The 16,783-nt window shown below is 40.9% G+C and overlaps 1 protein-coding gene across 4 annotated transcripts in view; it reads right to left on the reverse strand.

Moving 5' to 3' along the window:
* Positions 1–16,783, reverse strand: part of LOC137638522 (uncharacterized) — a 361,032-nt gene that overhangs the window by 30,299 nt on the left and 313,950 nt on the right. For all 4 annotated transcript variants that reach the window (XM_068370640.1, XM_068370641.1, XM_068370642.1 and 1 more), the window contains one exon: positions 627–1,443. In XM_068370640.1, coding sequence (XP_068226741.1) covers positions 796–1,443 — 648 coding nt within the window. In that variant the 3' untranslated portion in view covers positions 627–795. The remainder of the gene's footprint in view (positions 1–626; positions 1,444–16,783) is intronic.

A 16,783-nucleotide genomic window follows, 5' to 3' on the forward strand; every position in this document is an offset into this window, starting at 1 on the left:
ACGTACTGGTATGTTTCAAAAAAGCCATCCCTTTACCCCCATGGACGTACCGGTACGTCCTTGCAAAAAAATGCTAAAAAATTTTTATTTTCATATTTTTTATAATTTTTTGAAAAAATTCAGGCATTTTCCAAGAGAATGAGACCAACCTGACCTCTCTATGACAAAAACTAAGGCTGTTAGAGCAATTTAAAAAAAATATACTGCAAAATGTGCTGGGAAAAAAATCCCCCCCTGGGGGTTAAGGGTTGGAAATTTCCAAAAAGGCCGGGGGGTAAATGGGTTAAGTAGCAATGCAGTAGATAGTATGCCCTTAACCAAAAAGCTTAAACTCATTCTAGGTTTTATGTTGATGATGAATCAATACTGATTTCAATTTATCCTATGTGTGATATCAAAACTGGTTTAGGATGCACTTTCAATTGTTAAAATCATTCAAGGATTAATCTGCAGAGGTAAAAATATTCTAGCGCAATCATGAAAATATGGCAGATACTATCTTTCTAAAACAACTTTGAGTTTCATTTCCCACCACCTTCACTTGGAATCTTTATTCCTTGAAATGATTATTTTTGGATTGACTATTTTGCAGAGTATAATTTGTTAGAAAAAAACTTTCCACATACCTTAACAATCTTCACAGACAATCTTTTCTATATTTCCCACTGAAGACAACAGGGCAAAAATAACGACATTCAGACTTATGTCTACCTTTATATCACAATAGTTCAGGTGTAACACCACTGACATGTAACAGCAAAATCAACAATAGATCTTTGAAGGAAGCTTCCACATTCACCATCTATGAATAGATACACCACTTCTTTCTTCCACTGGTAAACTGTCAGCTGAACATTCATTAACAACCTCAAAGTTTTCAAAATTAAGTTTACCCATAAATTCAGCCATATATATGTAACTAGTTTTTTTGAGGTCCACGTACGATGCCACAAGGTCCTTCACTGAGGCCATGACCTTCAGGTTACCACTCATTAACGAAGTGTCTGGCCATGGGACGTAATCCATCTTTATATCTGCCAGGTAGGGCATGTATTTTCCAATATGCTCCTCTATGCACGGCAATTCTGAGGACGATATCAGGCGTGGCAATCCCGTGAGCATGCCTTCAATGTTGGATTCGATGGGATGCAGAAAATTTAATGTGTAATGGATTTCAGTCAAGTCAAAAATATCGTAGAACTTGATCATCCTAACTGAATCGAGCATAGTTTCGCAGCCTTCTCGCAACGTCAGGAGTATTAATGTTTTCGTCACTATGTCTATTTCCTCCACATTTTTCTCTCCTACAACAGATAGGATATCTTTCACCATTTCAATGTCACTTCTTGGCAACGTTTTTATGTCAACGGATATAATGATCGCCCTGTCGACAATTTCTGGTTTGGCAAGCACCATCTTCTCCAGCTTTTTTACATCAACAACCTGAAATACAAAACACTTACATTAGGATATATCTTACTAAAAATGCATAATATTATGTTTCCTTAAAACTGCTTAGGAGCAATCATCAAAACTGTACTAGACTGCAAGCTAAAATCAAAATAGGAATTCTCTTTTGAAAAATATATTAAGAATATTGATTAAATTCAAAGTGATACCTGAAACTATGGTTTAGGTGATAATCTAATGAACAATAATCGTACTCTGCTCACAGTTGTATCACCAGCCTTACACTGAAACAGAATGCTCCAGTAACATACTTTCTATTCAGACACAAATACATAGTAAATACTGTATATAAGTAAAAAACTAAGGTAACCTTCCTAGAAAATCAAGGCGAGGTATACACAAGAAAAATATATCAAAGAGATCAATGTTTATTTCCAATTCAAGAAACGTTATCAAATGCAATGACTAAAGGGCCAGCCAAAGATCATACTAGTAGGAGACTTTTATTAGAACACCTGAACAGAAAGGAAAGATACTGCTTTGGATATAAGTATGGATATCTATAGGGGCATGCCTAGAATGAAACAGACTGCTTTGATCATCACAAATGTTTTTATGTTAGCTTTTTTCTTTATGCATAAAGTAGCTTCCAGGGACCACATTTCTTGTATTTCTTTATAGCTTTCATCATTACCGAGAATGAAACCAAAGAGTGCAGTGCCGATCACCGATAAATATCAAAAAGAATTTCAAACTCTTCTGATATGCCTGTCACTACCTTCAACTCTACCTACAATGTTAAAATGGAGAAACATTACAAAATTAACACGTACTTTTATCATTTGTCTTGGTACTCAGATAAATGCCTTTTCAAGATTTTAAAAATATGTTGTAGGAGTTGAATTGGTAAATTACAAGATGAGACCAGAAAAGTAAGAAAATATTATAAAAATAATAAGCAAAAGAAAATGGGATGCATTGAAGTGCAAAAGTTTAGAGGAATTAGATTATCAAAATTGACCACAGTTTGGTTGACTTATAGAAGTTTGGTCTGACAACCTGATTCTGGATCCACTAGGTTAATCAATATCGTATTAAGACAGTAAAGGGAGGTAACTGAAAGGGTGGGAAGCAAGATAACAATTAACAAAGTACCTGTATATAACATGAAATACAAAGTAACATTTAAGGGAGACTGGATAGCAAGATGAATGAAAGGAGGTTGATTAAAGTTAAAAGGCGGAGGTAGCTAGCGACTAAAAGGATTCTTCAAAGATCCTTCAGTTCTTTTACTAGCTTGGCTTCATCCAAAGGAAATAAAAAAAGAACAATTTTTACACTTAGTCAATTATAGACGTAATACCAGACAACTTAAAGATTACACTAAATATTTGTTGACTTTGAGAGGACATCTGACAAAGTAATGAGTGAAGCAACTAAATTTGACTATGGAGCAGGTAATGAAAGGGCAGGAAGTTGCTATAACTAATATATTTGTTGACTTTGAGAGGACATCTGACAAAGTAATGAGTGAAGCAACTAAATTTGACTATAAAGCAGGTAATGAAAGGGCAGTATGTTGCTATAACTATTTGTTGACTTTGAGAGGACATCTGACAAAGTAATGAGTGAAGCAACTAAAATTGATTATAAAGCAGGTAATGAAAGGGCAGGAAGTTGCTATAACTAATATATTTGTTGACTTTGAGAGGACATCTGACAAAGTAATGAGTGAAGCAACTAAATTTGACTATAGAGCAGGTAATGAAAGGGCAGGAAGTTACTATAACTATTTGTTGACTTTGAGAGGACATCTGACAAAGTAATGAGTGAAGCAACTAAATTTGACTATAGAGCAGGTAATGAAAGGGCAGGAAGTTACTATAACTATTTGTTGACTTTGAGAGGACATCTGACAAAGTAATGAGTGAAGCAACTAAATTTGACTATAAAGCAGGTAATGAAAGGGCAGGAAGTTGCTATAACTAATATATTTGTTGACTTTGAGAGGACATCTGACAAAGTAATGAGTGAAGCAACTAAATTTGACTATAGAGCAGGTAATGAAAGGGCAGGAAGTTACTATAACTATTTGTTGACTTTGAGAGGACATCTGACAAAGTAATGAGTGAAGCAACTAAATTTGACTATAAAGCAGGTAATGAAAGGGCAGGAAGTTGCTATAACTATTTGTTGACTTTGAGAGGACATCTGACAAAGTAATGAGTGAAGCAAATAAATTTGACTATAAAGCAGGTAATGAAAGGGCAGGAAGTTGCTATAACTAATATATTTGTTGACTTTGAGAGGACATCTGACAAAGTAATGAGTGAAGCAACTAAATTTGACTATAGAGCAGGTAATGAAAGGGCAGGAAGTTACTATAACTATTTGTTGACTTTGAGAGGACATCTGACAAAGTAATGAGTGAAGCAACTAAATTTGACTATAAAGCAGGTAATGAAAGGGCAGGAAGTTGCTATAACTAATATATTTGTTGACTTTGAGAGGACATCTGACAAAGTAATGAGTGAAGCAACTAAATTTGACTATAAAGCAGGTAATGAAAGGGCAGGAAGTTGCTATAACTAATATATTTGTTGACTTTGAGAGGACATCTGACAAAGTAATGAGTGAAGCAACTAAATTTGACTATAGAGCAGGTAATGAAAGGGCAGGAAGTTACTATAACTATTTGTTGACTTTGAGAGGACATCTGACAAAGTAATGAGTGAAGCAACTAAATTTGACTATAAAGCAGGTAATGAAAGGGCAGGAAGTTGCTATAACTAATATATTTGTTGACTTTGAGAGGACATCTGACAAAGTAATGAGTGAAGCAACTAAATTTGACTATAAAGCAGGTAATGAAAGGGCAGGAAGTTGCTATAACTAATATATTTGTTGACTTTGAGAGGACATCTGACAAAGTAATGAGTGAAGCAACTAAATTTGACTATAGAGCAGGTAATGAAAGGGCAGGAAGTTACTATAACTATTTGTTGACTTTGAGAGGACATCTGACAAAGTAATGAGTGAAGCAACTAAATTTGACTATAAAGCAGGTAATGAAAGGGCAGGAAGTTGCTATAACTATTTGTTGACTTTAAGAGGACATCTGACAAAGTAATAAGTGAAGCAACTAAATTTGACTATAAAGCAGGTAATGAAAGGGCAGGAAGTTGCTATAACTAATATATTTGTTGACTTTGAGAGGACATCTGACAAAGTAATGAGTGAAGCAACTAAATTTGACTATAGAGCAGGTAATGAAAGGGCAGGAAGTTGCTATAACTAATATATTAGTTGACTTTGAGAGGACATCTGACAAAGTAATGAGTGAAGCAACTAAATTTGACTATAGAGCAGGTAATGAAAGGGCAGGAAGTTACTATAACTATTTGTTGACTTTGAGAGGACATCTGACAAAGTAATGAGTGAAGCAACTAAATTTGACTATAAAGCAGGTAATGAAAGGGCAGGAAGTTGCTATAACTATTTGTTGACTTTGAGAGGACATCTGACAAAGTAATGAGTGAAGCAAATAAATTTGACTATAAAGCAGGTAATGAAAGGGCAGGAAGTTGCTATAACTAATATATTTGTTGACTTTGAGAGGACATCTGACAAAGTAATGAGTGAAGCAACTAAATTTGACTATAGAGCAGGTAATGAAAGGGCAGGAAGTTACTATAACTAATATATTTGTTGACTTTGAGAGGACATCTGACAAAGTAATGAGTGAAGCAACTAAATTTGACTATAAAGCAGGTAATGAAAGGGCAGTATGTTGCTATAACTATTTGTTGACTTTGAGAGGACATCTGACAAAGTAATGAGTGAAGCAACTAAATTTGACTATAAAGCAGGTAATGAAAGGGCAGGAAGTTGCTATAACTAATATATTTGTTGACTTTGAGAGGACATCTGACAAAGTAATGAGTGAAGCAACTAAATTTGACTATAGAGCAGGTAATGAAAGGGCAGGAAGTTACTATAACTATTTGTTGACTTTGAGAGGACATCTGACAAAGTAATGAGTGAAGCAACTAAATTTGACTATAAAGCAGGTAATGAAAGGGCAGGAAGTTGCTATAACTAATATATTTGTTGACTTTGAGAGGACATCTGACAAAGTAATGAGTGAAGCAACTAAATTTGACTATAAAGCAGGTAATGAAAGGGCAGGAAGTTGCTATAACTAATATATTTGTTGACTTTGAGAGGACATCTGACAAAGTAATGAGTGAAGCAACTAAATTTGACTATAAAGCAGGTAATGAAAGGGCAGGAAGTTGCTATAACTAATATATTTGTTGACTTTGAGAGGACATCTGACAAAGTAATGAGTGAAGCAACTAAATTTGACTATAAAGCAGGTAATGAAAGGGCAGGAAGTTGCTATAACTAATATATTTGTTGACTTTGAGAGGACATCTGACAAAGTAATGAGTGAAGCAACTAAATTTGACTATAGAGCAGGTAATGAAAGGGCAGGAAGTTACTATAACTATTTGTTGACTTTGAGAGGACATCTGACAAAGTAATGAGTGAAGCAACTAAATTTGACTATAAAGCAGGTAATGAAAGGGCAGGATGTTGCTATAACTATTTGTTGACTTTGAGAGGACATCTGACAAAGTAATGAGTGAAGCAACTAAATTTGACTATAGAGCAGGTAATGAAAGGGCAGGAAGTTGCTATAACTAATATATTTGTTGACTTTAAGAGGACATCTGACAAAGTAATGAGTGAAGCAACTAAATTTGACTATAAAGCAGGTAATGAAAGGGCAGGATGTTGCTATAACTATTTGTTGACTTTGAGAGGACATCTGACAAAGTAATGAGTGAAGCAACTAAATTTGACTATAGAGCAGGTAATGAAAGGGCAGGAAGTTGCTATAACTAATATATTTGTTGACTTTGAGAGGACATCTGACAAAGTAATGAGTGAAACAACTAAATTTGACTATAAAGCAGGTAATGAAAGGGCAGGAAGTTGCTATAACTAATATATTTGTTGACTTTGAGAGGACATCTGACAAAGTAATGAGTGAAGCAACTAAATTTGACTATAAAGCAGGTAATGAAAGGGCAGGAAGTTGCTATAACTAATATATTTGTTGACTTTGAGAGGACATCTGACAAAGTAATGAGTGAAGCAACTAAATTTGACTATAGAGCAGGTAATGAAAGGGCAGGAAGTTACTATAACTAATATATTTGTTGACTTTGAGAGGACATCTGAAAAAGTAATGAGTGAAGCAACTAAATATGACTATAAAGCAGGTAATGAAAGGGCAGTATGTTGCTATAACTATTTGTTGACTTTGAGAGGACATCTGACAAAGTAATGAGTGAAGCAACTAAATTTGACTATAAAGCAGGTAATGAAAGGGCAGGAAGTTGCTATAACTAATATATTTGTTGACTTTGAGAGGACATCTGACAAAGTAATGAGTGAAGCAACTAAATTTGACTATAGAGCAGGTAATGAAAGGGCAGGAAGTTACTATAACTATTTGTTGACTTTGAGAGGACATCTGACAAAGTAATGAGTGAAGCAACTAAATTTGACTATAAAGCAGGTAATGAAAGGGCAGGAAGTTGCTATAACTATTTGTTGACTTTAAGAGGACATCTGACAAAGTAATGAGTGAAGCAACTAAATTTGACTATAAAGCAGGTAATGAAAGGGCAGGAAGTTGCTATAACTAATATATTTGTTGACTTTGAGAGGACATCTGACAAAGTAATGAGTGAAGCAACTAAATTTGACTATAGAGCAGGTAATGAAAGGGCAGGAAGTTGCTATAACTAATATATTAGTTGACTTTGAGAGGACATCTGACAAAGTAATGAGTGAAGCAACTAAATTTGACTATAGAGCAGGTAATGAAAGGGCATGAAGTTGCTATAACTATTTGTTGATTTTGAGAGGACATCTGACAAAGTAATGAGTAAAGCAACAAAATTTGACTATAAAGCAGGTAATGAAAGGACAGGAAGTTGCTATAACTATTAACATATTGTATTGTATAGTAATTCAATGAGACACGTGAATCAATTTATAAGGTAATAAAATGAGACAACTGAAGCAATTCTTCATTGCCAAAGATGTCACTTGATGGATTATTATTATCATCATTATTAATAGCCAAGCGACAACCCTAGTTGGAAAAACAAGATGCTATAAGTCCAGGGGCTCCAACATGGAAAAATAGCCCAGAGAGGAAAGAAAATGAGGAAATAAATAAACAATGAGAAAAAATTAACAATAAATTATTTTAAAAAATAGTAACATCATCAAAACAGATGTCACATATGAAATATAAAAAGACTTATGTCAGCCTGTTCAACATAAAAACCTTTGCTGCAAGTTTGAACTTTTGAAGTTCTACTGATTCAACTACCTGATTAGGAAGATCACTCCACAACTTGGTCACAGCTGGAATAAAACTTCTAGAATAGTGTAGTATTGAGCCTCATGATGGAGAAAGCCTGACTTAGAATTAACTACATGCCTAGTATTACGAACAGGATGGAACTGTCCAGGAAGATCCAAATGTAAAGGATGGTCAGAATTATGAAAAACCTCATGCAACATGCATAATGAACTAATTGAACGATGGTGCCAAAGACTAATATCTATCTAAATCAGGAATAAGGAATTTAATAGACCGTAAGTTCCTGTCTAACAAATTAAGATGAGAATCTGCAGCTGAAGACCAGACAGGAGAACAATATTCAAAACAAGGTAGAATGAAAGAATTAAAACACTTTTTCAGAATAGATTGATCACTGAAAATCTTGTAAGACTTTCTCAATAAGCCAATTTTTTGTGCAATTGAAGAAGACACTGACCTAATGTGTTTCTCAAAAGTAAATTTGCTGTCAAGAATCACACCTAAAATTTTAAAAGTCATACAAAGTTAAAAAAACATCATCAATGCTGAGATCCGGATGTTGAGAAGCCACTGTACTTGACCTACTTACAATCATACTTTGAATTTTGTTAGGATTCAACTTCATACCCCATAATTTGCACCATGCACTAATTTTAGCTAGATCTCTATTACGGGATTCAGCAATCCAAAATCTACATTCAAGAAATTGAATTGATGCAGAGTAGCATCATCTGCATATACAAGCTTGTTTTCTAGGCCAAACCTCATGTCATGTATATATAGTATGAAAAGTAATGGACCAAGAACACTACCCTGTGGAACACCAGATATAACATTCCTATATGCACTATGGTGCCCATCAACAACTCTAGAGATCTATTACTTAAAAATTAAATAATAATGCTAAGAAACAACCTACCAACTCCCAACTGTTTGAGTCTGAAAACAAGGGCTTCATGATTAACACTGTCAAAGGCACCACTAAAATCGAGGCCAATCATGCACATTTCCTGACCACAATCAAGGAATTTCTGTAATGCCTAAAGAGGTGAATGTTGGAGAAATTTAAGGCAAAAGATGTTGAAAATTCTGGTTGGAAGAGGCCAAATTAGAGTGGATTGAAATCTAATGGAAAAAAAGCAGTGCTCCTAGGCCACAAAGGACTCTGCAGAACCTTAGGTCCTGTCTACAGTGCTGCAAGAGCTGTAACGACCATGGAGAAGAGGCCAGTAAGGATAGCAACAAGATGGCCGAGGTGAAAAGATTGATGAAAAATGTTATTTTCATTAGTAAAATAAATTTTTGAATATACTTACCCGATAATCATGTAGCTGTCAACTCCGTTGCCCGACAGAATTCTACGAACGGGATACGCCAGCGATCGCTATACAAGAGGGGGGTGTACTCACCAGCGCCACCTGTGGCCAGGTACTGCAGTACTTCTTGTTGACACCACCTCAATTTTTCCTCGGTCCACTGGTTCTCTATGGGGAGGAAGGGTGGGTCAATTAAATCATGATTATCGGGTAAGTATATTCAAAAATTTATTTTACTAATGAAAATAACATTTTTCAATATTAATCTTACCCGATAATCATGTAGCTGATTCACACCCAGGGAGGTGGGTGAAAACCAGTGTACATGTATATCAAGAAGCTAAGTATCCCGTATTTCATATTATCAGTTATTCAAAATAACAATGAAATTATAAGTACCTGGTAAGGAAGTCGACTTGAACCATTACTCTGCCTTTAATAAGTTCGTCTTCCTTACTGAGCGCAGCGTTCCTCTTAGGAGGCTGAACAACTCTAAGGTGCTGAAGTATAAAGGGCTGCAACCCATACTAAAGGACCTCTACACAACCTCTAACCTAGGCGCTTCTCAAGAACGAATTGACCACCCGCCAAATCAACTAGGATGCGGAAGGCTTCTTAGCCTACCGTAACAACCCAAAAACAACAATAAAAGCATTCAAGAGAAAGGTTAAAAAAGGTTATGGGATTAAGGGAATGTAGTGGCTGAGCCCTCACCTACTACTGCACTCGCTGCTACGAATGGTCCCAGGGTGTAGCAGTTCTCGTAAAGAGACTGGACATCTTTGAGATAAAATGATGCAAACACTGACTTGCTCCTCCAATAGGTTGCATCCATAATACTCTGCAGAGAACGGTTCTGTTTGAAGGCCATCGAAGTAGCTACAGCTCTCACTTCGTGGGTCCTTACCTTCAGCAAAGCAAGGTCTTCATCCTTCATGTGAGAATGAGCTTCTCTAATCAGAAGCCTTATGTAATACGAAACTGCGTTTTTGGACATAGGCATCGAAGGTTTCTTGATGGCACACCATAAGGCCTCTGATTGTCCTCGTATAGGTTTTGACCTTTTAAGATAGTACTTTAGAGCTCTGACAGGGCAAAGAACTCTCTCTAGCTCGTTACCCACCATGTTGGAAAGGCTAGGAATTTCGAACGATCTAGGCCAAGGACGTGAAGGAAGTTCATTTTTTGCCAAAAACCCGAGCTGTAAGGAACATGTTGCTGTTTCGGATGTGAATCCTATGTTCCTGCTGAAGGCGTGAACCTCACTAACTCTTTTGGCTGTTGCAAGGCAGACGAGGAAAAGAGTTTTGAGAGTAAGGTCTTTGAAAGAGGCTGACTGGAGAGGTTCAAATCTAGGAGACATAAGGAACCTTAAGACTACGTCTAGATTCCAGCCTGGAGTGGACAAGCGACGTTCTTTAGAGGTCTCGAAAGACTTAAGGATGTCCTGTAGATCCTTGTTGGAGGAAAGATCCAAGCCTCTGTGGCGGAAAACTGATGCCAACATACTTCTGTACCCTTTGATCGTAGGAGCCGAAAGAGATCTAACATTCCTAAGATGTAACAGGAAGTCAGCAACTTGGGTTACAGAGGTATTGGTAGAGGAAACTGCATTGGCTCTGCACCAGCTTCGGAAGACTTCCCACTTGGATTGATAGACTCTGCGAGTGGATATCCTCCTTGCTCTGGCAATCGCTCTGGCTGCCTCCTTCGAAAAGCCTCTAGCTCTAGAGAGTCTTTCGATAGTCTGAAGGCAGTCAGACGAAGAGCGTGGAGGCTTGGGTGTACCTTCTTTACGTGAGGTTGACGTAGAAGGTCCACTCTTAGAGGGAGAGTCCTGGGAACGTCGACCAGCCATTGCAGTACCTCTGTGAACCATTCTCTTGCAGGCCAAAGGGGAGCAACCAACGTCAGCCGTGTCCCTTCGTGAGAGACGAACTTCTGAATAACTCTGTTGATGATCTTGAACGGCGGGAATGCATATAGATCGAGATGGGACCAATCCAGCAGAAAAGCATCCACGTGAACTGCTGCCGGGTCTGGAATTGGGGAACAGTACAATGGGAGCCTCTTGGTCATGGAGGTGGCGAACAGATCTATCGTTGGCTGACCCCACAAGGTCCAAAGTCTGTTGCACACGTTCTTGTGAAGGGTCCATTCTGTGGGGATGATTTGACCCTTCCTGCTGAGGCGATCTGCCGAGACATTCATGTTGCCCTGAATGAATCTCGTTACCAGCGTGAGGTTTAGACTTCTTGACCAAATGAGGAGGTCCCTTGCTATCTCGTACAGCTTCCTCGAATGAGTCCCTCCCTGCTTGGAGATGTATGCCAAGGCTGTGGTGTTGTCGGAGCTCACCTCCACCACCTTGTTTAGCAGGAGGGACTTGAAGTTCATTAAGGCCAGATGTACTGCCAACAACTCCTTGCAATTGATGTGAAGCGTTTCCTGTTCCTTGTTCCATGTTGCCGAGCATTCCTGTCCGTCCAAGGTCGCGCCCCAGCCCGAGTCTGATGCGTCCGAATAGAGATGAAGATTGGGGGTCTGAACAGCTAACGAGAGACCCTCCTTGAGAAGGATGTTGCTCTTCCACCACATGAGAGTGGTCTTCATCTCTTTGGTAACAGGAATAGAGACCGCTTCGAGCGTCATATTCTTGTCCCAGTGAGCTGCTAGATGGTATTGAAGGGGGCGGAGGTGGAGTCTCCCTAACTCGGTGAACAGGGCTAACGATGACAGGGTCCCTGTTAGACTCATCCACTGTCTCACCGAGCATCTGTTCCTCTTCAGCATGCTCAGGATGCACTCTAGGGCTTGGTTGATTCTTGGGGCCGACGGAAAAGCCCGAAAAGCTTGACTCCGAATCTCCATTCCCAGGTAAACGATAGTTTGGGAAGGAATAAGCTGGGACTTCTCTAAGTTGACCAAAAGACCCAGTTCCTTGGTCAAGTCCAAAGTCCATCTGAGACTCTCCAGACAGCGACGACTTGTGGGGGCTCTTAAAAGCCAGTCGTCTAAATAAAGGGAGGCTCTGATGTCCGCCAAGTGGAGGAATTTGGCAATATTCCTCATCAGTCGCGTAAACACCATAGGTGCTGTGCTTAGGCCAAAACACAGGGCTTGGAATTGGTACACAATCTTTCCAAAAACGAATCTCAGAAAAGGTTGGGAGTCTGGATGAATGGGGACGTGAAAGTAGGCGTCTTTCAGATCCAACGAGACCATCCAGTCCTCCTGCCTGACCGCTGCTAGGACCAACTTCGTCGTCTCCATAGTGAACGTCTGCTTGGTGACATAAGCATTGAGCGCACTGACGTCCAGCACCGGTCTCCAACCTCCTGTCTTCTTGGCCACCAGGAAGAGACGGTTGTAAAAGCCCGGGGATTGATGATCCCGGACTATCACCACTGCCTCCTTCTGTAACAGGAGCGACACCTCTTGATGTAACGCTAGCCTCTTGTCCTTTTCCTTGTAGTTGGGAGAGAGGTTGATGGGAAAAGTGGTCAGAGGGGGATTGCGGCAGAATGGGATCCTGTAACCCTCCCTTAGCCACTTGACAGACTGGGCGTCTGCACCTCTTCTTTCCCAAGCTTGCCAGAAGGTCTTGAGTCTGGCTCCTACGGCTGTCTGGAGAGGAGGAGAGTCAATGTTTGCTTTTCGAAGACTTGGTACCTTTCTTGGACCTGCCCCTGTGACCGTCTGGGCGGGTACTTCCTCGGCTGGGGGCTCTACCACGAAAGGGCGGAATAAATCTGGTAGCAGGAGTATCAGCCACTGGGGTGCGGTAAGTTCTTGGAACTGAAGGTGCAACCTTAGCCTTCCGTGCTGAAGAGGCCACGAGGTCATGCGTATCCTTCTGTATAAGAGCCGCAGACATTTCCTTGATAAGATCCTCAGGAAACAGGAACTTAGACAGGGGAGCAAAAAGTAACTGTGACCTTTGGCAAGAGGTGATACCAGTGGAAAGGAAGGAGCAAAGTTGTTCCCTTTTCTTGAGGACTCCCGATACAAACATAGAGGCAAGTTCGCCGGAACCATCGCGAATTGCTTTGTCCATACAGGACATAATCAGCATGGCCGAGTCTTTGTCAGAAGGGGCAGTCTTCTTGCTCAAGGCCCCCAGGCACCAGTCGAGGAAATTAAAAATTTCAAAGGCGCGAAAGACTCCCTTTAAGAAGTGGTCCAGGTCAGAAAAGGTCCAGCAGACCTTAGAGCGTCTCATAGCCGACCTTCGTGGAGAGTCAACCAAACTTGAGAAGTCAGCCTGGGCAGAGGCAGGGACCCCCAAGCCTGGATCCTCTCCCGTGGCATACCAGACGCCCGCCTTAGAAGCCAGCTTAGGAGGCGGAAACATAAAAGACGTTTTTCCCAGTTGCTGCTTGGACTGCAACCAATCCCCTAATATTCTCAAAGCTCTCTTTGACGATCTGGCGAAGACAAGCTTAGTGTAGGCAGACTTAACAGGTTGCATGCCTAGAGAGAACTCGGATGGAGGAGAACGAGGGGTAGCAGAAACAAAATGTTCAGGGTATAACTCTCTGAAAAGAGTAAGGACCTTGCGAAAGTCAATGGAGGGTGGCAATGACTTGGGTTCCTCCACATCAGATGAAGGATCATCCAGGTGAGCCGCTTCATCCTCAGAAACCTCATCACCTGAGTGTTGAGAAGCGAGAGGTAACGATAAAGCAGTATGCTGAATGGCTGAATCCTGAAGCACGGGTGCATGCGCACTAGCGGATTCATCCTCAAGAGTCTGCTGAAAAGGATGAGGGCTGGTAATGACAAAGTCCTGAGGCTGGGATGAAGGAGGTTCTGCGGGGGTCTGAGGAGCAAGCGTGGTGAGAGGCGAATGCTGTAAAGCATGAGGCTCATGCTGCATAAACTGCGGTTCAAGTTGAATAGGAAGCGGCTTAAGCTGAGAAGAAAGTGGTTGCTGCATGCGTTTAGGTGGCTGTCTCATAGCATGAGGTTCCTGCCTCAAGGGTTGCGCTTGCCTCAAGGGTTGAGGTGGCTGCGCAGAGAGAGGCTCTTGTCCCACGAGTTGAGGTTCTAGCCTCAAGAGTTGAGGTGCTTGCCTCGAGAGTTGAGGTTCTAGCCTCGAGGAAAGTGGAGGTGGCTGCTGCAAGAGTTGAGGTTGCTGCCTCAAGGATGGTGGAGGTTGTCGCACCGCAAGAGGTTGCTGCCTCGAGGATGGTTGCAACTCAAGAGGCTCCTGCCTCAAGGGTAGAGGAGGTTGCTGCAAAGCATAAGACTCCTGCCCCAAGTGTTGAGGAGGTTGCCGCGTGGCAAGAGGCTCCTGCCTCAAGGAAAGTGGAGGTTGCTGCACAGCGCTGGTATCTGGCAACTCCCAAAGCGGTAGCTCACGCATGGAGGTAGCTTGAGGAACCTCAACCTCATACGTCTGGCAGGCTGGACTGCGCAGAGGTGGGGGAGCGCTCGCAGGAGGAGGTGTGATAACCTTCTTTGCCTGAAACTCCTGCATCAACACCGCAAGCTGCGACTGCATAGTCTGCAGCATAGCCAACTTGGGATCAACAGCAGTTGAGGTCTGTTGAGGCATAGCTTTAACAGAAGTTGAGGTCTGTTGAGGCAAAGCTTTACCTCTCTTAGGAGGCGTGCAGCCATCCGATGACTGCGGCGAGTCCGAGCTAGCCCAGTGGCTACACCCGGGCTGTTGGACTCGCGCGGTCTGGACCTTACGCTTAAGAGGCCTTGAGACCTGGGTCCAGCGTTTCCTCCCGGAAACATCTTCTGCAGACGAGGAAATAAAGGGCTCAATCGTCTGAGAGTGGAAGTGACGATCTCTATAAGATACGCCCGCAACCACTGAGGATACTACTGTGCGCCGATCAAGGCCTGCCGAACCCTTTTGCCCTTCGACATTGCTTCTCCCCTGGGCTTGGGAGCTTGCAAGAGGTCCCGGACTGGGAGGACGACTGGCACGCACAGAAGTATCCTCATGCGCAACACTGACACTGACACTAGGCACAGCACTGGCACTACCACTTCCCACTGCACTTTTCACTTTAAGTTCCTTGACATCTGCCAAGAGAAACTTGTGGTCACTCACTACCGACTCCACCTTATCACCTAAAGCCTGAATGGCACGTAAAACATCCGACATATCAGGCTGAGCACTAATAATAGGTTCGGGGGTAGCCACTACAGGGGGAGGAAAAGGTTGAGGATCATGGGGGGAGGAATAAAGTAAAGAGCGAGCCGAACTCCTCCTAACTCTCTCTCTCTCTAACTTAGTCGTATACTTGAGAAATCGAATAAAATCAAGTTCCGAAAGTCTGGCACATTCCTCACATCGATCTTCCAACTGACAGGATTTTCCCCTACAGTCGGAACAAACGGTGTGAGGATCAACCGAGGCCTTCGGAAGACGCCTAATACAAGTCCTACATCGTCTTTGGGGAGGAGCTTGAGAATGGTCGGACATCTTGAATCAGAGAACAGTCAAGGGGGGATTCCAAATTAAAGCAAAGATTGTTATACCATTAATCAAAATCAATCCAAAAGCTATCTAAGCTAAGGGAAAAGCTTCCTGTATAGCGAAAGCTGAAATCTCAGAGCAATACTTCACCAAAACCGTGAACAAAGACTCCAAAATTATAAGCGTATCCATGTAGGTCTTGCCGGAAGCACGACAGAGGAAAAATTGAGGTGGTGTCAACAAGAAGTACTGCAGTACCTGGCCACAGGTGGCGCTGGTGAGTACACCCCCCTCTTGTATAGCGATCGCTGGCGTATCCCGTCCGTAGAATTCTGTCGGGCAACGGAGTTGACAGCTACATGATTATCGGGTAAGATTAATATTGAAAAAATGCCAATATTCATTGTTATTTACATAATAAATATCCACTACTAAATGAGGAGGTTGCAAAGAGATGTCACTAAGAGAAATCGCTAAGACTGAAATGGTTTGGATGTGTGGAGAGATGGGGAAAGGAGCTATCAGGCAGAACAGTACATATAAAAATGAGAGGAGCAGAAAAAAGATGCGGACCCAGACCTAAAAGAGGTGGGAACTCTTTAAGCAAAATGGAACATCTGACATATCATATATAAGATGTCGCACATGTCAGTGGCAGTTATGATTCAGGTTTGATATTTAATAACAGTAATATTTTTCTTTGAATCCTTCATACAATCCTATAAAAGCCTCACATAAAAGAGTCCTGGATCCTACATGTTCATGGCAAACATTATACATGATGAACCTCTGCATATACAAATCAATGAGCCACTAAAATAGATATGTATGCGGAAGAATGAGAGTATGCACCTCTTTTGCCCAGTTTGTATCCATAATGGTCTTTGCTTCTACAGTATTCATCTTCCACTTAACCCTTTTACCCCCAATGGACGTACTGGTACGTTTCACAAAACTCATCCCTTTACTCCCATGGACATACTGGTATGTCCTTGCAAAAAACTGCTATTTACATTTTTTTTTTTTGCATATTTTTGATAACTTTATGAGAAACTTCGGGCATTTTCCAAAAGAATGAGACCAACCTGACCTCTCTATGACAAAAATTAAGGCTGTTAGAACAATTTAAAAAATATATATTGCAAAATGTGCTTGAAAAAAAAAAACGCCTGGGGGTTAAGGGTTGGAAAGTTCCAAATAGCCTGGGAG

Source organism: Palaemon carinicauda, chromosome 3, assembly GCF_036898095.1.
Source record: "Palaemon carinicauda isolate YSFRI2023 chromosome 3, ASM3689809v2, whole genome shotgun sequence".
NCBI lineage: Eukaryota > Metazoa > Arthropoda > Malacostraca > Decapoda > Palaemonidae > Palaemon > Palaemon carinicauda.